Source organism: Prionailurus viverrinus, chromosome C1, assembly GCF_022837055.1.
Source record: "Prionailurus viverrinus isolate Anna chromosome C1, UM_Priviv_1.0, whole genome shotgun sequence".
Taxonomy (NCBI): domain Eukaryota; kingdom Metazoa; phylum Chordata; class Mammalia; order Carnivora; family Felidae; genus Prionailurus; species Prionailurus viverrinus.
Genome location: NC_062568.1, coordinates 8,459,502 through 8,482,368, shown reverse-complemented (window position 1 = coordinate 8,482,368; position 22,867 = coordinate 8,459,502). Strand labels below are relative to the sequence as shown.

The 22,867-nt window shown below is 41.0% G+C and overlaps 1 protein-coding gene across 6 annotated transcripts in view; it reads right to left on the bottom strand.

The window, feature by feature from the left end:
- The window catches only part of DOCK10 (dedicator of cytokinesis 10), a 272,061-nt gene that overhangs the window by 107,158 nt on the left and 142,036 nt on the right, over positions 1–22,867 (bottom strand). For all 6 annotated transcript variants that reach the window (XM_047873141.1, XM_047873140.1, XM_047873137.1 and 3 more), the window contains exons 4-7: positions 16,579–16,661; positions 8,478–8,550; positions 8,078–8,200; positions 7,690–7,824 (exon numbers count right to left, since the gene is read on the bottom strand). In XM_047873141.1, the coding sequence (XP_047729097.1) occupies positions 7,690–7,824; positions 8,078–8,200; positions 8,478–8,550; positions 16,579–16,661 (414 nt within the window). The remainder of the gene's footprint in view (positions 1–7,689; positions 7,825–8,077; positions 8,201–8,477; positions 8,551–16,578; positions 16,662–22,867) is intronic.

Below are 22,867 nucleotides of genomic sequence, written 5' to 3'. Positions count from 1 at the left end.
TTGTCTCAAGACCCTCTGGGGTCTAGGAAAGCAGAGGACAGGATGATTTTGACTCATAAAACGCCAGAGCTGCATTTTGAGGCTATTTTGGCTGCAATATAAACACAGTGGGGGTTGCCAGAAAGATAGCGGTGGCCCCAAACTTTAGGGGGCAAAGCAAACATACAGGCGGCTTCTTTAAGAATGTAAATTCTTATGGGAATGCAAGCTGGTGTAGCCACCCTGGAAAACAGCATGGAGGTTCCTCAAAAAACTAAAAACCGAACTACCCTACGACCCAGCAATTGCACTACTAGGCATTTATCCAAGGGATACAGGTGTGCTGTTTCGAAGGGACACATGCACCCCCATGTTTATAGCAGCACTATCAACAATAGCCAAAGTGTGGAAAGAGCCCAAATGTCCATCGATGGATGAATGGATAAAGAAGATGTGGTATATATATACAATGGAGCATTACTCGGCAATCAAAAAGAATGAAATCTTGCCATTTGCAACTACATGGATGGAACTGGAGGGTATTATGCTAAGTGAAATTAGTCAGCGAAAGACAAAAGTCATATGACTTCACTCCTATGAGGACTTTAAGAGACAAAACAGATGAACATAAGGGAAGGGAAATAAAAATAATATAAAAACAGGGAGAGGGAAAAAACAGAAGAGTCTCCTAAATATGGAGAACAAACTGAGGGTTGCTGGAGGGGTTGTGGGGGGGGGATGGGCTAAATGAGTCAGGGGCATTAAGGAACCTACTCCTGAAATCATTGTTGCGCTAGATGCTAACTAATCTGGATGTAAAGTTTAAAAAATAAAAACAAAATTGAAAAAAAGAATGCAAATGCTTAGAAGCTATAATCTCCACAGGAGGTGTGGGTGGACTCCCTCCACACACCCTAACACACACTTCTGGCAGGTCTCATGAAGGAGGTCCATAAAACCCCATGCGGCCTGCACTGACACAGAGGGTCTAAGGGCAAAGAGAGCTTGGCCTTGAGCGAGTGTAAAAGGAGATAGTTTTCCTTCATAAAACAACAGGAACAGAAATAGATACAGAGGAAAGAACTCGAAATGCTCAGAGTTCAGGGCATAGCTTTGGCTGGAACACTGTTAAGGATCTGAACACAGCAAAATGCAAGCCAGTCTGAGTGTTGTCTTGAAAACAAACAGATTAAAGAATCTGTTTAATTAATCTCATGTCATAAATAATGTGGACAAGGAGATGAAAAGCCATGTAAAATGCTTACATTAATTGTACGACTTAAAAGTCAATGGAACTGCGACCTGCTTTCAAATGCAGAGGAAAAGGAACTCAGAGAATTCCAGACAGAAAACAGGACAAAACATAGACACTAAAACTTGATTTTCCAAACTATATACTCTACTTCAAGTGAATCGGAAAATGGGTTGCTGATGTCAACAATCTTATAAAAAATATTTTGCAAAAATTTGGGCAAACTATAACAAGCCCTTATTTCTCCAAAGGGCGTATTTATCAGTGAAATATTCTATCTGCAGCTTCTCAAAAACCGAATTATCTTTTTCTTTTTGGAGCGGAACAGAACTACTTACAGTCATAGAGAAGCTTACACTGGGGAAGACTGTGATGCCTAAGTGGTTTTCTATCTCATTCTCTGTGATCTCTAACATAATGGCATATAAAATCACAAAAAAAAAAAGAAAGGACAAAAATAGGAAAATCAATGGGACATTTTAATAATCTTGAAATGCAGTTGTTATGTCATTATAGTGGTAATCAGGAAATAATCATATTCTTTTTTTTTCGATCTCCCAGTTTTCCTGTTTCCCTGAAAACAGTGTCCTTTGTGGCAGACGTGACTCCTCCGTTTACTAAAGCTCACCACAGTCCATCTACACAGCTTCATAAAAAGCAGGAAACTGTGAATATGTCCTAATGCCAACTGACATGTTTAATGAGTTGTAGCCAACTGGTCTGTTTCCACAATACTCATCTGGAAAGGTTCCGAAATAGAAACTCCAACAAAGCTACCAAAGCCAATGGAGAATTGAGTATCAAAGCAAGTTACCCAAACAAAATATTCCATTGTGCCTAATATGTTACTAGCATCTTTTGCAGGAACAAAAGAAGAGTTCCCAAAAGAAACACACAACATCACATCCAGGTTACTGGGGTTGGTGGCTACCATTGATGTAATCCTTTCCATTCTCTGTATGTTTATTTGTGCATTTCATTCAACAAAAATGTACTGGGTACCTTCTGCGTGTCAGGTGCACAGCCTTAAAAACATTCAAATAAAGCACTTGCCCTCATTGAGCTTGCATTCCAGTGTAATGGAGTGTCCGTAAACAAATAAGCAGAAATATAGCATACGTACTATGCATGTACTATAGGTAAAATACAATAAAGTCTCAAGCGGTGATACATTCTGTATCTTATATATCTTATATGTTATATGGTAGTCTTACATTATGTCATCAGAACCTATTGTTTGAGATGTGCCACTCATTTTATTTGCATGTGCTCCATTTATTTTTTCTTTCTACGCATCGTCCCACAGGCTGGGAGTTCTTTGAAGACAGAAGCCACATTTGACTCATATTTGGCTTTCCCACGAAGCCTAGCATACCTAAGTTTTCAATATATGTTTGCTGAAATAAATCCTCCCCCTGAAACCCACTGCTTAAAGCTTCACATGAGCATATCTTTGTAGTACTTCTTTCGTCCATGTGGCTTATGCAGGATAGATGTATGAATATATGCAGGCGTGCCCATATGATGTATGATTATCAGCTTATTTCCTTGGGCATCTTTCTGTAGTTTTGGACATCCCTCCACTTCAAACCTGTTTTTGCCATTTATTAGCTCTGTGATTTGGGAAAGGCACTCTATCTCCCTGAGTTTTATTTCAATAAAACAATAATAATGCGCGTTCCATCAACTGGTGCCACATAATGTATCACATAAAAGTACAGTGTCATTCTGGTTTTTATTGTTATCACTGGAAATGAGATTTTATTTATTTATTTATTTATTTATTTATAGAAGTTTATTTATTTTGAGAGAGAGCACGCGCGCGCGTGTGTGCAAGCAGGGGAGGCGCGGAGAGATCGGAAGGGAGAGAAGCTCCAGCAGGCTCCTGTTGTCAGAGCAGAGCCCCACCCGGGGCTTAATCTCAAGAACCTTGAGATGGTGACCTGAGCTGAAATCCAGAGTCAGATGCTTAACCAACTGAGCCACCTAGGCGCCCCGGAAATGAGATTCTTTAGAGCCAGAGTTTGCTAATGTGAAGTTTATAGGTCAGATTTAGTTTCTAGATTTGTTCTCCTTGGCAGTTTTCCCCTCCCGATTTAACTACGTTTATGTGGGCATGCACACTCCAAGCTGCTCCCTGCTGTCTCACACCTGGCCCCACTTCCTTCAGGTGGTGGGCTTCCTGAGCTGCAGAATGTATCCAAGTTTCTAGACTTCAGTTAAGCACGTGAGGCCACGGTCTTGGAATCCATGTCCACAACGTGGCAGATTCGGCCCCTAGGAGGAAATAAACAGCGTTTGGCCCCCCACCCCCATTTACGCCTGCATAAAGTGACATCGGTCATTATTAATGTTGTGGTGGGAACCCTAAAAGACGGGATGCTTGGACTATTCATTCTCTTCCATAGTGGCAAAATCTTGAATAGATGGATGGATGGGCCAATGGATGAGTGAATAAGAAGACCTTGAAGGAATCAGATGGGATAACACAGGCCTAGATGTCCCTTGGCCCCAGATCAAAACTGAAGCAGCAAAAACTGGAAGTTCTGTTCCAGATCAGGAGTGCATGGGGTATAAAACACATCTATTGTCACTATGTGATTATAGTACAAAATGGAAACTATTGTCAATTTTTTTTTTAAATCAAGATCTAAAAAATTTCCAACCGTAAATATCACCACAAATCTCTGAGAAACTTGGGTAGGAGTTTCCTTCTGCTTGATGTCACCCTTGAAATATATTTCTAAGAATTCCAACGATTATTCTTAGAAAAACACAATGACGTAGATTGGGTCTGAATGAAGCAAACCAAAAATGGCTTGTTCACAGAAGACCGTTAGGAGCTTGGACTTCCTAAGAATGCCAGAGGGTAGGTATCACTTCTGAGGTAAAGTTTTTGTTCCTTTTTTCTGTTTCATTCAAGAGAAACTGATAATGATTCTTGACAAAACAGGTCTGACTCATTCTATTATTCATTTGTTCTGTGATCCTGTGTGTACATGTTTCGTCTTCAGGCACGTTTTGTACCTGAGAGCTTGGGAGAGAAATGACTAAACTTGCATCTTATTTGAGAATCTTCTTTCCACTTGTAAGACCTCATGAGCCAGAGACAGCCATAAGCAAATATGTGAGAACCAGGATCCAGACACAAGGTGGTACATAACCCAGACATCTATCTTCCCAGTGATCTCAAGAAGTTGGAGGTCCTCCCTCCCCAAAGGGCTACAAGTTTTTGATAAATAGGAATAGAAATGAAGGGGTATAGGGCTAAACTTTTTCAAAGATATAGTAGTGTTCCCAAATATTTGAATGGCCATCTACTGGGGAGTGAAATAGAAATGCAGCTGTGCTTTAAGGTGCAACATCTACCTTGGCAAATCCTGCTAGCTGACCCAGAAGAGTTCATTCATCACTGTTCTGTGCTCCTAGAACATTCAATAGCAGGTGTTGTTGATAGCTTTTGTGACACTGTGTAATCATTAACAATGAGCCTATGTTCCTCTCTGGTTTTGACTTCAGCAGGGAGTTCTCAATGCCTAAGCACAGTTCCTAGTATGTCATAGACACTCAATAAGTTTGTTGAATGAAAGAATACATGAGTGAATAAAAAATAAATGAATAAAGAAGAATATTTAGATAGAAATTTCAGGAAGGTGAATGGAGATTTTCTAGGTAGGTCTTTCCCCAGTGGGATGTCTATTTCTCAAAGTTGTGATCTTTGCACCTGATGGAAAGCTTATCACCAGCTAGCGGTGACCTTTACTGCTCACTTGCTTGTACTTAGGGACTTACGTCCCACATTTTTCTTTAAGCTCTTCTTTCCAGCTTACCTTTGAACTCAGGCAAAAAGCCTGAAGGGCACAGCACCCCATGATAAAAACCAAAACTACTCCTCAAACAATAATTGCCCATGCAAAGAACTGTGGCCCAGAAGGTCCAGACCAGTTTGAACTCAACCCCTGACTCACACCAGTGCAGATGGACCATGGAGTGACCCACAGAGTAACCAACAATTACCTTTACCTCATTACAATATTAAAATCTCTCCTCCCAGAGGAACACAGGCCTCATTTATAAAACATACAATGTATATATAGGTATATTTCCTTAAGACACATGTATGACCTCATGCCTGGCTCTGCATACGATGACAAGGCTCCCCTTTCTAAATATTCATCCTAACCCTAAATAAAGGGATCCCACTCACCCTTGCTAGGGAAGTTATTCACCACGATCTCCGTATTTGCTGCGCATGAAGTCTTTTTTTTTGTGAGATAGCTCACCTGGTGTAGCTTCTACCTGTGACTCACCAAGGAGGGAAATCACGTTAGTTTGGTTACAAGACTAGGGAAGAAAGGCTGAAGACACACGGTCTCCCAGATCCTTTTCCATGCTAGCACATTATCTGAGTTTTTACAGATGAGGAACCTGAGCTCAGAGTCCGAGTAACTTACTCAAAGCCTCCAAAAGTGAGTGGTGAAACCAGGATTTGAATGCTGACCTGTATGAACCCCAAACTTTGTTTTCTCCTAGAAGGCACCACTTCAGCAGAGACTGAAGTACAGTCTAAGACGTGATGGAGAAGAAGTTCCTGTAGTCAAGGTCAGATCTGAGCACCGAGATGCGTGCTCAACACCGAGTTAATAGGATTCTTCGAAGAAGCAATGTCATAGTAATACGTATCTCTGTGAGCTGGAGATACAGCACGGGCTGCAGTGATACTGCCTAAAAGATGGTAATGCATTTGCTAGAGCGAGCTTTGAAGGAAAAAATGGAAAAGAAGATACTTAAGAGTTTTAGCTCAGTTTCTAGAAAATGTAATCGTTGATCTTTCACTTACTGCGGGAAGTTTTACTGGACGCTTCTAAAGCCGAAGCTTCCTTTGTGGCCAACAATAGAAAACCATCTCCACCCTCCATTAAGATCCTTACTGCCCTTTCCATATGGAAAGCTGGCATCTGCATTAAAATGCAATTATCTTTCACTTCTAGCCCACTACTCAGCTACACTTAATTAATTCTTTCCTTTTCAAGTTCAGCATTAGTACTTTCTGGAGGAATTCCAGATTTTAACAGATAGACCATCCAGAAAAAGCCCAGGCCTAAGTGACTGGAGAGAGCTCCATTTCGCATCCACATATCCGAGTGCCCCTTGGTATTAATCCAAGACCTAATCTCAGCTCTGGAGCCAGCTGCCTCCACGCCTGCAGGTGAGTGGGAAGAGAAGGTCTGCTCCTGGTGACCGGTGACCAGAAACACAGTCCTCAACTTCCACAAGCCAGCATCCTTTTGTGAAATTCAAGATGAGGCTGCTGTAAGGTTTGGTTGCTTTGACTGTTACGTAAGAGGGGATAGGAGGACCCTTACTTCTTGAGAGCGAAAAGAATAAATGAAAGCATGGTGTCCAAACGAGGTCTATGGAGTTATTCTGCTTCCCTTTGCCACAGTGGTCTATGTCGCATCGCACACTAAGAACAATCACACGCTAAGAAGAACTTCCGCAACAGTATGGTCCGCTAAAAGCTCCGTGTCTGTTTCTGAAATTATGCTCTTGGGAATCGATGTAATCCTTGTCTTTGAAGGAAACCTCCTCTTAGAAGGAAGAAGATTATATGTGCACTGCCAATGTACTACCTCATTATTACCCAATAATAAAGATAGGATTTATGAAGCATAGGGAGCTATATGGTTTATATATTATTGAATTCTTTAGCTCAGTGGCGTTGTATGCTGCAGCCACACGGGTGGTCATTTTCTCCTTGTCCTTGAATATACCAGACTTGCTCTTGCCTCAGGCCCTTTGCACTTGCTGCCCCTGCTCATTCTTTAGTTTTCAGAACAAATAATTTCTCTATGAAGATGGTTTTTTTCTCACTTCTGGAGCACTGGTACTCCTTTCCAACCTCACCATTTGTCTCTCTGCCTTCCACAGCCCCATTTCTTTTCTTCACTCCAGATTTCACCCACTGATTCCATTCTGTTGATTTTTTTCTTTGTGTATTTTCTATTATTTTTCCTTTGTTGAAAGTGAGTTTTGTGAAAGCAAAAACTCAGGTTGTGTTGTTTTCCAGCGGATCTCTAAAGTCGAGAACAGTTCTTGACTCATATCAGATACTCCATAAACACTTGAATGGATGATGACTGGATGAACACACTCTTTGATTAAAAAGCCCAAAAGGGGAGGGGCTCCTAGATGGCTCAGTCAGTTAAGGGTCCAACTCTTGATTTTGGCTTAGGTCATGATCTTGTGGCTCGTGAGATCAAGCCCCGAGCAGAACAGAGCCCTGCGTCGGGCTCTGTGCGGACACCACGAAGCCTGCTTGGGATTCTCTCTCTCCCTCTCTCTCTCTGCCTCTCCCCCCCCCACCATTTTCTCTCTCTCTCAAAATAAATAAAAAAAAAATTAACAACAACAACAACAAATCCAAGAGGGGAAAACAAAACTCGATATCTACTCACCTGCACCACACCTGTACAGGAATCCAAAAAGATGCAGCCTTTGGGCTCTTTGGATATCTTTTCATCTTTGTAAAAATTCATGATGTAGGAGTTATCTGGCAACTGAGTCAGCTGGAAGTAGCGCTTTTTGAATGACTAAAGAAAGGGGAAGAAATAGACAGGTAGTTCAAAATGCAGTGTGCTATTACAGAAATTAGAAATGCCGAAATTCCTTCGGGCGTGCTACATTCTTGGGCACTGTTCTAGGGAACAGCGTCCTCCTTCCTCATAAATAAAATATGACCCGAAACATAAACTCGATGCAAATGACACTCCTCTGTGCTGTGACCAAAGGAGGGGGTGTCCAGAGAACTGGCAGAAACAAAGATGAGCCTTGATGTCTCCTTACCCGAACAGTAACGGTATTGTTCACGGTGCTATTGAAATTCCCCTTGTAGAGCCAGCCAGACTTGAAAACTCCGGTTCCTCCAGCTCCCCCACCGCCCTTAGAAGATGAGTGGGAGGTGGTATCCTGTGGAAGAGGAATCAAGGGCATGACTGCAACCTTTTGTGAATCCCACATCTTAGACGCTGCACTTACAAATGAGCCTCCTTTTTCTCTCTTCGACGCGTCTTAAACAATCATGTTCCATTTCAAAGCAAACGTGACTCATTTGGACTCAAAGCCCTTCCACAAATAGCTATGGCAGCTTCCTTGTAAAATTGGTCAGAATGTGGAATACTCTAGTGGAAGACAGGAACTAATTGTCCTCCTGATTTAAACACTTAGCTTTCAGTAATTTACTTACTTCATCCTTATCAGCGTCTTCATGGTCCACCTCAAAGGAATGTGAAGGAAGTTTCTCTGGTTTGTATTCTGCTCTGAGAGTAAAGAAAAAAAAAAAAAAGAGAGTTTCCGATTTGTCATTTGAGACCTGACTTTCATTTTCCGCTGTTCCCCTAGGTAACAACCGTTGTGTTTTTCGAAAAAATAATGCAATCTTGTGAGGGCCCGGTTTCCTTTGGAAGCATTAACTTTCTGCTACAGCATTACCTTTTATCTCCGGTAAATAAATCTCTGTTTTAAACCGTGGAGTTACTATTTATACAGATTTACACATGTCTTCTTGAATGAGATGAAGGCAAGCAGGACAATTTTAAAGCTCTGGTGGTTTGTATGCTTCTTCCTCTACCTTCTGTAGTGGAATATGAAGAAGTGCTGTTCTCATTTCCATTTCACCATTACATGGCGTGTCTTAAGGGTACCGGATGGCCATTGGAAAAACCATGTTCCCGAGAACCAGCCCGTGCTCTGGCCACTAGGTTGCGCTGTTCCCCTAACAGTGGCCTCCCCTGAAGTCTGCCCCAACTTGATTAAGCCGAAGGGTGCTCGCTTTGTGCCTTTCCATGGTAGTCCTGAAATGCTGACCAGCCCGGAAGAGTCAGCGTGTGCACCTGATACTATCAATGGCAAAACAGGAGAAAGGTGAACTTCCTTTGGCTTGATTCTATTTCACAAGTCATGGCTGGCTGGAGAGTGGTCAACAGCGTCTGAGGTTCGGACATTCCTTGATACTTAGTGAGAGAATCCTACGTGTAGAGTTGGCCTGGAATATTCATTTTCTTTAAGGTGATTTATGTTGTGTAGAAGCAACCTGGGAATCTGACTATTGAGAAAAAAAGTCCAGGGGTGCTCTTTGAGTTATTCCCGTTACAAATCTTTTCCTATGTTGATGGTATTGCAGATAGGAAGGGCATGACCAAGACCTCTTTATACTTCAGTATGCATAAAATTACCAGACTGCATTCACATAGGGATTCGGTGGATTCAAGTGGGTTCAAAATACTCTTTACCTTTCCTCTGAAAGACATGAAAATGCCCATTCCTGGTTCACAGCAGGGCAGGTAGGGGCACAGACAGAACACTGACCTCACTAATAAAATGGAAAAGCCTGAGATCAGAGTCACATTCTCTATAACCGATAATAGATTTTTTTTTTCAATTGTGATAAAATATACATAACAGAAAAATTACGATTTTAACCATTTTTACGTGTACAGATCAGTGGCACAAAGTACGTTCACGTTGTTGTGCAACCATCACAAAAGTCCGTCTCGTTCCCAAAATGATGCTGTACCCATTACACAACAGTTCCAGATCTCTCCCTTCCCCCACCCCTGGTAACCACTGTTCTACTTTCTGCCTCTCTGTATTTGGCTATTCTGGGCACCTCATCTTATGTTTCATTGTGTGTCTGGCTGATTTCACTTATTGTAAAATGCCCTCAAGGTTCATTTGGGTCGTGGCCAGTATTAGGATTTCATTCTTATACAAGGCCAGATAATATTCTACTGCAGTCTAAAAAGAGTTCACACCCCCAAAGTTGTTTCCGTGAAGACACCCTGGAATCTAAAAATTAGGACTCTCTCCATGTAGATGCTGGGTACATGTCTATTAGGATGCTTACCTGAATCTGTTAATTCCCTCCACCAGATCACATTTTTTTTTTGTTTTATTTATTTATTTAATTATTTATTTATTTTGAAAGAGAGAGAATCAGCAGGGGAGGGGTAAAGAGAGAGGGAGACAGAGGATCTGAAGCAGGCTCTGTGCTGTCAGCAGAGAGCCCAATGCAGGGCTCACACTCATGAACTCTGAGATCATGACCTGAGCTGAAGTTGGATGCTTAACCAACTGAGCCACCCAGGTGCCCCAAGATTACATGTTTCTTAAAGCCAGAGACTCCAATGAAGTCCCATCTACAGCGTCCCCAAGCTTTGTCTTTTTCTACTGTAGGGATGCTCAATATGCATTTGCTGATTGCATCAGTGATAGGCAAGGTGAACAAGGAGATCAGAGAAGCAAAATAAGACAGCATGGTATAATTTAAAACTGTTTTTGGAAGACATCTTGGGGACGCTAAAACACATATTTTTGGTGGCCAACGTCCTAAGACGCACCTCCAGTGTGCTAAAAGAGGTTTTGAAAAATGATCTTAGTATTGTGAATTTATTTTATAAATTCAGATTATATGTTACTTGCTACCAAAACCAATAGCTAAGAAAAATAAAGCTATTCTGGGGTACACAGTAGTTGATATTGCATATTAAGGATGGTATCTGGGGTCTCCCTTCAGCCCCAGTCCCAATTTATTTGTCCATTTTTGTTCAGTTGTATAGCCTTGATATGAAATCCCAAGACCCATAGGTAAGTAGTTGTAAATGGTAACAGGCTTATTTAAAAGCCAGAGGCTTGAAAGAAGGGTGGTAGGAGATGTGTATTTTAAATTTATCTCCCCCACAGGTTCTGGCACATGGTAAGAACAGAATAAGTATTTGTCCACTGATGTATATGAAATTATTCGAGTGGGTATGCATTATTCCAAATTCCAGAAATATATTAATACATACATAATGCAGCCTTGTTCACCCAAGACTTATTTGTAAGTTCAAAGAAGTTGAAAACTCTATACCAAGATAGCAGAACTTCTGTACTTAAGTTTAAATATGTACTATGCAGCATATAGCTTTTTAGTGAATTATATATGTGTGTAATCAGACGTTTGTGTACAAATACTAGAACTTCACAGTCCAGTGTAATTCGGGTGTTGTACTGAGAAGAAAACGAAGTCCGTAACAGTTACATAAACACACAGTGGAAGAAGTTGGACTAGAAGTCCTATTTTCTAAAATGCTGCTTGCTGTATGTAGGGTAAGTTAATCAAACCATCTTTAATAAGAACATTAAGTAAGACTGGAGCCATTATTCTCTTCCAAAGGACCGTGGTGTATCTGTACTCCATTCTCTTTCTCACAGAGCCTTAGGGATACTCGAGCTTATCTGTGTCAGTTGCCCCCAATGTTAACTTGTTCTGCCTCTTTTGGTTATGGTCAACTTATGTGAAGGCTGAGCCAGTCGCAGGTGACAGTGTTACTTTAGGACCACTGGGAAATGTTTCCTATCCTACCCAAAATATCCCTTTTCTCCAAAAGAGCCTAACAACATCCTGACAATCCTAAACAAAAAGCAATCACTTTCACCTTTTCATTTGGTTGGCAAAATAAAGCCCCTAAACACAACCCTTCCCTCTCTTCCCTCCTCCAGCGAGGCAACACATTGCCTGAAATTCAGGGGCAGGTTCAAATGGCTGACTTCAGAGCAATTACTCCAAGCGTTTTGTCTGCACAGAAGGGAACATGAGTGTTCCAGGATTCTTAAAATGATAGCAGGGCAGTAAAGGGAGTATTAAAGAAACATCCTAAGTGAAAGATAAAAGCATTCGTAGGGAAAACTAAGGAAGAGGCAGCACTGATAAACTTGAACATGGAAGGTCAACATCTGGCTCAGGGGTCATCCTATGCTCTATGCTAATTATTTCCTATTAGTCTCCCTGTGACCTTGGTACAATTCTGTTTCTGAACTTCTTATTCTGTCCTCTACTGCCAGTATGACTTACCCTTTCTTCTCTTTCTTACAAAAGACTAATTTTATAGGCATTTGTTCTTGGTAATAGTGGATCACAATAGTGGCCATGTTCTTCAAATATATCAAGATAGATAGATAGATAGATAGATAGATAGATAGATATCTCATGTTTTCTTTATCCATTCATGCATCAACAGACATTTAAGTTGTCTCCATGTCTTGGCTATTATAAACAATGCTGCACTGAACATAGGATGCATGTATCTTTTTGCATTAATGTTTTTGTTTTCTTTGGATAAATACCCAGAAGTGGAGTTGCTAGGTCATATGGGAGTTCTGTTTTTAATTTTTTGAGGGATCCCCATACAGTTTTGCATAGTGGCTGCACCAGTTTACATTCCCCCCAATAGTGCATGAGGGTTCCCCTTTTTCAACATCCTCATTAACACTTGTTATTTCTTGTCCTTTTGATACTAACCATTCTAATAGGTGGGAGGTGGAATCTCCTTGTGGTTTTGATTTGTATTTTCCTGATGACTAGTGTTGTTGAGCACCTTTCCAGGTACCGGTTGGCCACTGTCTGCTTTCCTTGGAAAAATGTTTATTCAGATCCTTTGCCCACTTTTTAGCTGGATGGTTATATTTTTTGTTATTGAGTTGTATGAGTTTTTTGTATATTTTGGATATTAGTCATCAGATATATGATTTGCAAATATTTCCTCCCATTCTGAAGGTTGCTTTTTCATTATGTTGATGGTTTCCTTCGCCGTGCTGAAGCTTTTGAGTTTGATGCAAGGCCACCTGTTTATTTTTACTTGGAATGCAGTTGGATCCAAAAACTCATTGCCAAGACTGATGTCCCGGAGGTCACCATCTAGTTTTCTTCTAGGAGTTTTATGGTTCCAGGTCTCACATTCAAGTCTTCAATCCACTTTGAATTAATTTTTGTGTCCAGTGTAAGAAATGGTCCATTTCCATTCTTTTGTACATGTCTGTCCAGTTTTCCCAACACTATTTATTGAAGAGACTGTCCTTTCCCCACGGTATAGACTTGGCTCCTTTGGCATCATGTAGTTTTTGTCATTCTTGTCTCTCGTGAATCACAAATTCAGCGCTGCATTTTATGTATGAAGGCTTACATTTTACATTCTAGCCTGAAATAATGTTCTCTCCACTATCCGTCTATGAACATATACTCAAAAAAAAAAAAGCGAGGTTCTTAAAAACACAATAACACAATTTCAAATTTAAAGAATAAAAATTAGGTGAATAAACACACTTCATTTTTTACTCTTCCACAATTGCAAGGTTTCATTTTGTAGCCTCAGCAACCCATAAGAAGAAATAATCAGTTTAAATTGGTAGCGGGCATTGGAGAATTCTTCTAATCCAGGAGGCACGGACATGATTTACTTCTAATAGCCTCTGAAGGCCAACTAAATGATCTGTTTCTACTACTGACCTAAATATGTGTGTAGTCTTTAATGGGGAGTGCTTCACTTCATAAAATCACTTAAAAAAAGATTTTTTTCATTCAGTCTTACAGTCTTCATCATTTCAGGGGATGTGTGAAGATTACATTCTAGAACTTCTGATTTTCACAGAGTTCATTGAAATCTCTGACTTTGTGGCAGGAGTATTCTTCCCCTTCGTGGTATCAACTTCTACTTCCTTTAGTTAATTAAGGGAAATTCTCAACAATATTTTCGTTACTTTTGTCTACTTCTCATGAGGTTCTTCTCATGCTCCATAATATCCAGACCTCGTTTTTGTTCGAGGTGGTTCCTCTGTTGTTTTAATGGAGAACGAATACTGTGAAGGCAAAATCTCTCATATATTTTTTTTCTTGATGGCATCATGAAGGTAAAGAAAAGATGTTTGGGGATCAAGCTGCTAAAGATTCCAACAGACCTGAAGTCAGTGGGAAGGCACGTACTTGGAAGGGCAGCTAAATGCCACTTTCTACAATCTCTCACTTCATGAGATTTTCCAACCGCTTGGACGCAGTTTCCAAGTCGTGACCACTTCTCAGAACAGTTTTCAGAAAGAGGAAGTCTCGATGGTAAAAAATACTTTTCTTTTCAATTGTGCCTACAAAACGTGTGTGACTAAGGCCCAGACACTCTGAATATACATAGTAATTACTCACGAAAGCCGGGGGTATGGTAGACCTTCTTAGCACGAAAGTCCATACGGGAGGTTATATCAGGAGTGACCTGAATTTAAGGGGATGTCCAGAGATTTGGTAAAAGTTAACGTTGGCTGTTTGCAAAAAGGTTTGCTGCTTTGGAGGAACATCGTTTTGTTCTTTACAGTAATGCAACTGAAAAATACTGGGCGCCTGGGTGGCTCAGTCGGTTACGTGTCCAACTCTTGATTTCAGCTCAGGTCATGATCTCGTTGTTTGTGAGACTGAGCCCCGAAATGGGCTCTGTGCTGATAACGTGGAGCTTGCTTGGGATTCTCTCTTCTTCCCTCTCTGCCCCTCCCTGGCTCTCTATCTCTCTCTCTCAAAATAAATAAAAACTTAAAGAAATAAAGAAATAGAATAGCCTCCTTCCCATTCACATCTTTCTTTTTTTTTTTTTCCTGTATACTCACTGCTACAATGCCATTCTCCTTAGAGTACACCAAATGATCTTTTAAAGAATTAAACTGGATCACATCACACTCTAGGCTAAAATTTCCACAGGCTTCTGTTGCAGTGGGAATGAATCCAAGCTCTCTCTTCCAGGGCCCGCCAGGTCCCTTGCCTCGTTCCATGGTTTCACTTCACTATAACCTTTCCACCTCAGTTCCAGCCTCCCCATTCTGCTCAAGAGACCATGCTGGTTCCAAGGTCAGGGCCCCTGCCCTTGCGTGTTTCCTCTGGGAATCCTTTCCCAAGACCACAGTGCTGGCAGCTACTGTCCCTTCAGGTCTGAGCTCAGACGCTACCTTCTCTGAACTATTCTGCAGCTCCTTCAAATTCTGCATTTGTGGGTAGAGAGCAGCCCATCCAAGTATCCAACCCTGGAACAGCTGCTGCTGGGGGCATGGGAAATTTGTGCAAATAGTGCCCAAATCTAAACCACGTGTCCACATAGGGGTGCCTGGGCTGCTCAGTCAGTTGAGTGTCTGACTTTGGCTCAGGTCATGATCTTGTGGGTCATGAGTTGGAGCCCCATGTCAGGCTCTGTGCTGACAGCTCAGAGCCTGGAGCCTGCTTCAGATTCTGTGTCTCCCTCTCTCTGCCCCTACCCCACTCACACACTGTCTCTCTCTCTCTCTCTCTCAAAAATAAACATAAAAAAAAAAAAACACATGCCCAGTAAAAACTTAGACGCAACAAGTACCTTCTTGATGCCTTCACTTGAGGGAAGTGTTAATAACTTCGCTATTGATTGTTGTGTTTTTCTGGATTATTTGCATTATTTTAGTTAGATGAACCAATGTGTTAGGAGATTCCAATTCATTGCAGTTCTTTGAATTTGAGCAACTCCAATCCCTTCCATGAATATTATATTTCTTTTCTTTCTTTTTTAAAGGAATGCTGTCTTTCAAAATTTGCCATTCACTTACTTTACTTATTCAATAAGTCATTATTACACACTTGCCAGAGGCCAGGCATCCTCCTCCCTTGTAGGGGATTCTGCAAGGAAAAGTCCCTGCCCTTTGGGGATTTTTGCTTTAGTGGGGGACACAGACACTGAATAAATGACTACTTTAGTTCAGGTAGTAGGTCAGGCAAGCTTGTCTGTGAAGGTGACGTTTGAACAGGTACAGAACAAAGACACCTTCTCCCAAAGACTTAGTCCAGAAGAAAAAAAAAGCTGTTAATTTTTCCCTTTTTGCTGTTCTTAGACATGTAACATTTCTTCAGAGGTTGTCTACTTTCATGACTCTTGGTATCCCAGCATGGAAATACATGAAGCCAGTGGCAAATCTGAATGCTAAATACAGAATATCCTCAGAAACATGTTTTGGTCCACATTGTTCTTTTCCAGTCCTGTTGTATCTGCTCTATTGAAATAACACCTCACAAAAGAGTGATAGAGTAACACTTCAAGAATTTGTTCAGGGACACCTGGGTGGTTCAGTTTGTTGAGCATCCGACTTCGGCTCAGGTCATGACATCGCGGTTTGTGAGTTCAAGCCCCACATCGGGCTTGCTGCTGTCATGGCAGAGCCCGCTTCGGATTCTCTGTCCCTCTCTCTCTGCCCCTCTCCAACTTGTACTCTCCCCAAAATAAATATATATTGAAAAAAAAGACTTTGTTAGAAAATTAAATAAGAATACATTTGTATCTTACAATCAACTCTGTTCATATACAACAAAATGTACATTGTTGACCAAAATGCTGTATCATGACTCCTATTTTTAAATTTTGTAAAATAGACCTTGACACTAGTTAATGTGCATGTATTCATGAACAACTGTAGAACTTAAACTGAGAACATATTTTATACATGGAAAAACCCATTTACATATGACAGGTTCTTACCGGGGTAACTGTCGGAAGTCTCCAGAATATTGTTCATATTTGTAGTTTACCACATACCATTGGGAGCTATAAAATTTACAAGCCTAAAAGAAAAAAAATGACAATTAAAAATTATCATTAAAAAAAATTAGCCGTCCTGGCAAAAAGCACAGCGAATACACTTCATGTCATCTCTGGGGTAGTGTTAACAGGGAGCTATATTAGTGATTTTAAGGTAGGGAAGGGGCTGGGTGATGATAATCATTTCATATTTTCTAGTGAAATGGAAATCTAACCTTTCCCAGACTCTTGGAGGAGGAACCATTTAACATATTTATTCTATTTTACGCCATCAAGGAAAGTCTAATTTAATCAGCCCATGAATCATACCAGATTCATTACTAACCTCAAGTACAGTCACGTTTTAGTTTTCCTTAGCAACTTTCCATTATTTGACAGCTCTTACTGGTAGAAGATATTATTTCTGTGTAATCTTTTCATTGTAACTTTAGCCCATTTCTTCTTGTCCTCGCATCAGTAACTTATCTCTTCCCCTCTATGTCAGCTGGACTGTCAATTTGAAATCAGTTTTTCAGTTTTACCTCAATGCCTTCTAAGGGTTAGCCTTCTCCATGATTACTCACTGATTTTTATAGATAGGTAGGAATAAAACATGACAAGCGACTTTTTGAAAAAGTTAAGAGTATAACTATCTTACAGTAGTACATAATGGCTGATTTTGCAATGCTGATTGATGGCAAATATTTCCCAAACGCCAACCATGGACCTGGCAGTGGTAGACCACAGAGTGGTAATGGGGATTTCACTAGGTGGCTCTTAAGATTTCTTTCTTTCTTTCTTTCTTTCTTTCTTTCTTTCTTTCTTTCTTTCTTTCATCTATTTTCAAGAGAGAGAAAGAGAGAGAGAGAATAAGCAGGGGACAGGCAGAGAACCAGGGGGACAGAGGGTCTGAAGGGGTTCCAAGGTGCTAACAGCAGAGAGCCTGATGCGGGGCTTGAACTCAGGAACCGCAAGATCATGACCTGAGCTGAAGTCGGTCGCTTCACTAACTGAGCCACCCAGGCGCTCCTCAGATTCCTTTTGATCCTAAAATTACAGGACCCTGGGGATAAAGCATCTGGCATGAGGATTATAAGATCTCGTCCTCTACGGTGAAGAAAACGAGGATCAATGAGCTTCCCACAAGGTGAGAAATAACGACCTGTGGCTGTCTGGAACCGGGAAGGGGACAGGCAAGGAAAGCAGTGGGAGAAGAGTCACTTGGGGTGTGGAAGCGCCAGAAGCAAAGGAAACGCTGCCACTGTCTTTGCAGAAGAGAAAGTGAACAGAACGTGGGAGGGAATGGCCCAAGGGCACTCCAGAAAGGTTGGTGGGGAGCCCTGGGTGCGGGCACCTGGCTCAAGATGCAGGGGGCCCCTGCGTGGCTCAGTTGGTTAAGCGTCTGATGTTGGCTCACGGTTCATGGGTTTAAGACCCATGTTGGGCTCTGTGCTAACAGCTCAGAGCCTGGAGCCTGCTTCGGATTCTCTGTCTTCCCCTGTCTCTGCCTCTCCCCACCTCTCAAAAATAAAAAATTGACATTAAAATTAAATAAAAAAGTGCAGGGAAAGGCAGGGAGAAGGGAGAGTGGTTGGGTACCCTCGGCTGCTCTGGATTTCTCTAACCTTGAACTTTCTTGGCACCATGACTCTATTTGTTCAGGACAGCACCCACACACAAGCTGGGGACTGAGGCTGAAAAGCACGTGAGCCTGGGACCAAGATGGGAGGAGGAGGATGTTGGCAGAGAACAGTGGAGAAAACCAGCAACTAGAGAAAACCAGCTGGAGAAAACCAGTAGTGGAGAAAACCAGCAACCAAATGAACATGGATAAAGGCAAAGGGAATTCAGGAGAGCGGGGTGGGCTGTGGATGGAGAAGAGGAACGGGGACCACACTGAATATTTAACTAAACTGCAATGAAAATGAATATTTTCCTAAAATGAAATTCCCGAACCAATTCTGCAAACCCCATGTTTCTGGAAATAAGAAGAGAACCAAGCCCTACTGTGCTCCTTGGATGAAAAGTTCCATCTTCACTTTTTTTAAAAAATATTTATTTATATTTGAGAGAGAGAGAGAGAGAGAGAGAGAGAGAGAGAGAGAGAGAGTCCCAAGCAGGCTCCACACTGTCACCACAGAGCCTGATGCAGGGCTGGATCTTATGAACTGCAAGATCATGACCTGAACAGAAATCAAGAGTCAGACGCTTAACTGACTGAGCACCCAGGTGCCCCCCAAAATGAGTATTTTAATAAAAATAAGTCTTTTATGAAAAATGAGAAGTTAAAAAAACCATGAATGTGTTCAGAGTATTTCTCCCCCTAGTCTGACCCAGTTTGGATTATTTTCTTAGGACAGAATACTCAAAGTATTTTAAAGATTCTTGGCAAAAAAATCGCCAAACCAATACATATTTGTTACAAGAAAAAGGCAAATAGAGGGAACAGCACCGAACCAGGAGCTACACTGTTTTATTCTTGTTCTGGAACGAACCCATTATTACTGATTTCCCACATGATTTTTGGTCAAACCATTTCACTGATTAGGATCTCAGATTTAGTTAGTGAATAACCAGGATATTAGACTGGATTAGAAGTTTCTGTCCCATAATATCTCTGTCTACTCCCCCTACTCTGGAAGTTTAAATGGCACAAAGATGCACTGATTGACTCACTACCCTTTCTTGCTAGGGATAGTATCTATGTTTAGACATGATAAGCACGTATACTTCATGCATATTTCACGTGATACTCAAAATATGCCAAAGGCTTTACCGAATCTGAGATATGTATATCCTGAATTTCACAGAATGAGTGTAATGCTTTCTCATATTAGTATAGTCTAGCAAAGAACTACCTCTTTTTTGCTTTGGAGTGGCAAGTGCCTGTCAGATACCGCACTACAAGGTGCTTTACATATGATTTTAACAAGCACTCGATGAGATTTTATTGTTCCATTTTTATAAATCACAATGGCAAGGAGAGGCTCAGATCTTTGCCATGATAGAAGTAGGACTTCAAACTGGATTTGTCTAACTCTAAAAGTCCCTTCAGCTAATTTATGAGTTGTTTGATGATTGTAGACTTTTTTTTTTTCTTTTAAGCACATCTGGACCATCATTCCAAATGTCTGTATGGTGTCTGGGAATCAGACAGACCTGGTTTTGAATTTTGGTGTTAGCTGTGGGATTTCAATGAAGTAACTTAATTAACTCTAAATGTCTCTATCTGTCTAAATACTACTAACTTCAACAGGATCTAATAAGGTACTTCCTATAAAACACCTAACAAAGGGTGAGTGCTTAATAAACACTTGCTTTAAAAGTAATCAGTTTTGGGGGCACCTGGGTGGCTCAACTCGTTGAGCATCCAACTTCGGATCAGGTCATAAGCCTGCATTAGGCTCGTGGCCCCTCCGGATCTTCTGTCTCCTTTCTTTCTGTCCCTTTCCTGCTCAGGGGCGGTGGGGGTGGGGGAGGGGATGGGAGGAATACACACAAACACTCTCTCTCTCTCTCTCTCTCTCTCAAAAATTAATAAACATTAAAAAGGTAAGTTTTCCCAACATGTTTGATTCAATGTATAATTCACATTCACAATAGTTGATAACAACAACCAGTTTTTCTTGATTTATGAAAGCACAGTGTTTTGGAGAGATTTTTAGCTCTATCAGAGAGGTTTGCTTTAATCCAATTCCTTCTGAATTTATTTAGTATGTTTCACATATCTGGTGGAGGTGGGTAGCTGAGGATTGGGGTGGAGTAGTTGACCCTTAAAAATCCAGCTAGATCCAGGGGCGCCTGGGTGGCGCAGTCGGTTAAGCGTCCGACTTCAGCCAGGTCACGATCTCGCGGTCCGTGAGTTCGAGCCCCGTGTCAGGCTCTGGGCTGATGGCTCGGAGCCTGGAGCCTGTTTCCGATTCTGTGTCTCCCTCTCTCTCTGCCCCTCCCCCGTTCATGCTCTGTCTCTCTCTGTCCCAAAAATAAATAAAAAACGTTGAAAAAAAAATTAAAAAAAAAATCCAGCTAGATCTGTGATCTCTTGGACTCTATGAAAGCTAGTGCATTTTACAAACACATAAATGTTTCTCCTACAGAGTAATGGCATTTGGGAAATGTTACGCATAGAAAATTATTCTCTATTCTTTGTTCCAGCCCACAGAGTCCCTCTCATTAAGAACTATTTTAATTATGACTACAACTCCTCTTTGTCTGAACACCAAGCTGAAATGACCTGTCGCAAACTCAAAGTCACAGGTCCCATCCGTGCCTGTCACAGTAAGGCACCGGTTCCATTTTCTCCTTACTAACTACCTAGCCCACAGCACTGCTTTCAAAATACCGACTCCTATCCTCTTTACAGTGGAAGCTGCCACCAGCTACTTCAAAGGTGAAGACCGTGAAATCCAGCAAAAATCTGCCGAGTTGGCTAATTTTTCCAAACAGCAATGCCCCAATTCACATTTTATTAATTTACTATCTCTGCTCGTTCAGCTTTTATGTTTGCTATCTCTGCTGTTGTTTAGACACAAAAAAAGCTGAGCAAGGTCAACACGCTCCAAGGCTTTTAGACTACTAGGACAGTGCTTCCTAAACGGCATCGTGTCTGTTAGTTACTAGGGATTGTTAATTAAAATGCAGATTCCTGGGTCCCACATGAGATCCGCTGACTCAGAAGCTCTGTCGGGGCCCTCAAATCCACCATTCTACTGGAGTGACAATGTGGTCCTTGTCCTGTCTGCCCGTGGACTGGAAGCATCGGGTGGGTCCTGACTTCACACAGTGGGCTCTGAAAATCGACATTACTCTCTAGCTGAAAGGGCATATATCAACTGCAGCATGTAAACCCCATTTACAATGGGCATTCAATATTTATGCGAATGAATGTATTTCCTATATCCTTTTTCTTTTGGCAATAACTAAACATGACCCTATGAAAGTTCTAGGAATCTAAATACTTTAGAAAAGGTTAAGCAACTGCACAAGGCACCCTAAAATAATATAAAGAAAATATTTCATCTTTTTCCTTTCCCCCTTTCTCTTTAGAGAATCACCAGAATCAATTCAAATTATGTTACTTACCTCAAATAGCAATTTGGGTTTGGCAATGTAATCTGTCCTTCTCTTAAAAGGGCTGATTATTAGATTCTGGCTACAGAGTAATAAGCAGGTAATAAATGGCTTTTCAGATGAAAATTCTTTTTTTTTTGTGGGCATAGAGGTTTATTTAATTACAGGACTAGTTTCTTGCCAAAAAGACGTATGCAACCACAAAAGGCGTTCATGGTGGCCCTTAGTCACCACTGGGGTGAATTCTGTGTTTGTAACATGATGGTGGTAATTTCACATTCATGCCAGACTTTATTAAGTTTAGAAGTAATTATGCCTATCGGACGAATGTTGGAAATGCAGCATCATGAAATTAAGTGAATTTAGGCAAATTATGTATTGAAAAGATGGCTGGATAACTTCTCATCCACACCGAGACACTACAATGCGAAAGAAGATGTTAGTAGCCAGGCCGGCAGGTAGAACATGAGGTGATCCCTGCAGGACACAGGTTCACTCACCGTGTTGACATTTTAGAGAAACAGGGAAAAGCCACTGAAAATGGTTTTTTGTTTAATTGGATTACCTTTATGTATTCCTTTCAAATGAAATAATTATTTTTTGTAGTATCAAAATAAGGTGAACACAGTGAGTTTTTACAACGTGTACTATACTCTTGGTAAAGGAAACAAATGTTTGGACGAAATAAGCGACGTGAATACAGATATTACTCAGTTTCAGAAATCACGGTACCATCTAATTTAATGGAGTTTGGGTCCGAGCTTTCAAACTATTGCTTCATATGAGACAGTGTTACCATGTCTATAAATGTGCATGTACCATGTAAAACAGAATGCCCTGTGAAATGCCAACCATAAATGAGAATCGTTTTTCAACTATTTTATTACGTTGAATGATAGAGCAGCCTCAAGTAATCCAAACTGAAAGAAAATCAAAATATTTGGCTTTTTTTTTTTTTAAGCTGTGCTGTATTAAGGTAGTTGAGCAAACTGTAAAATTAGACTTTCGTAAATCACACCTATGCCTGACCCAGGACCATACATTCAAATTTCCCAGCTGGATCTCAGAAGTAATTTGTCAAGACATGAAAAATGGATGGTACTGAAAACCTTGGTTATATTATGATTGAAACATTCTTCCCATGTAAGGCATAAAATCTGGGTTGTAATTCAATGCCATT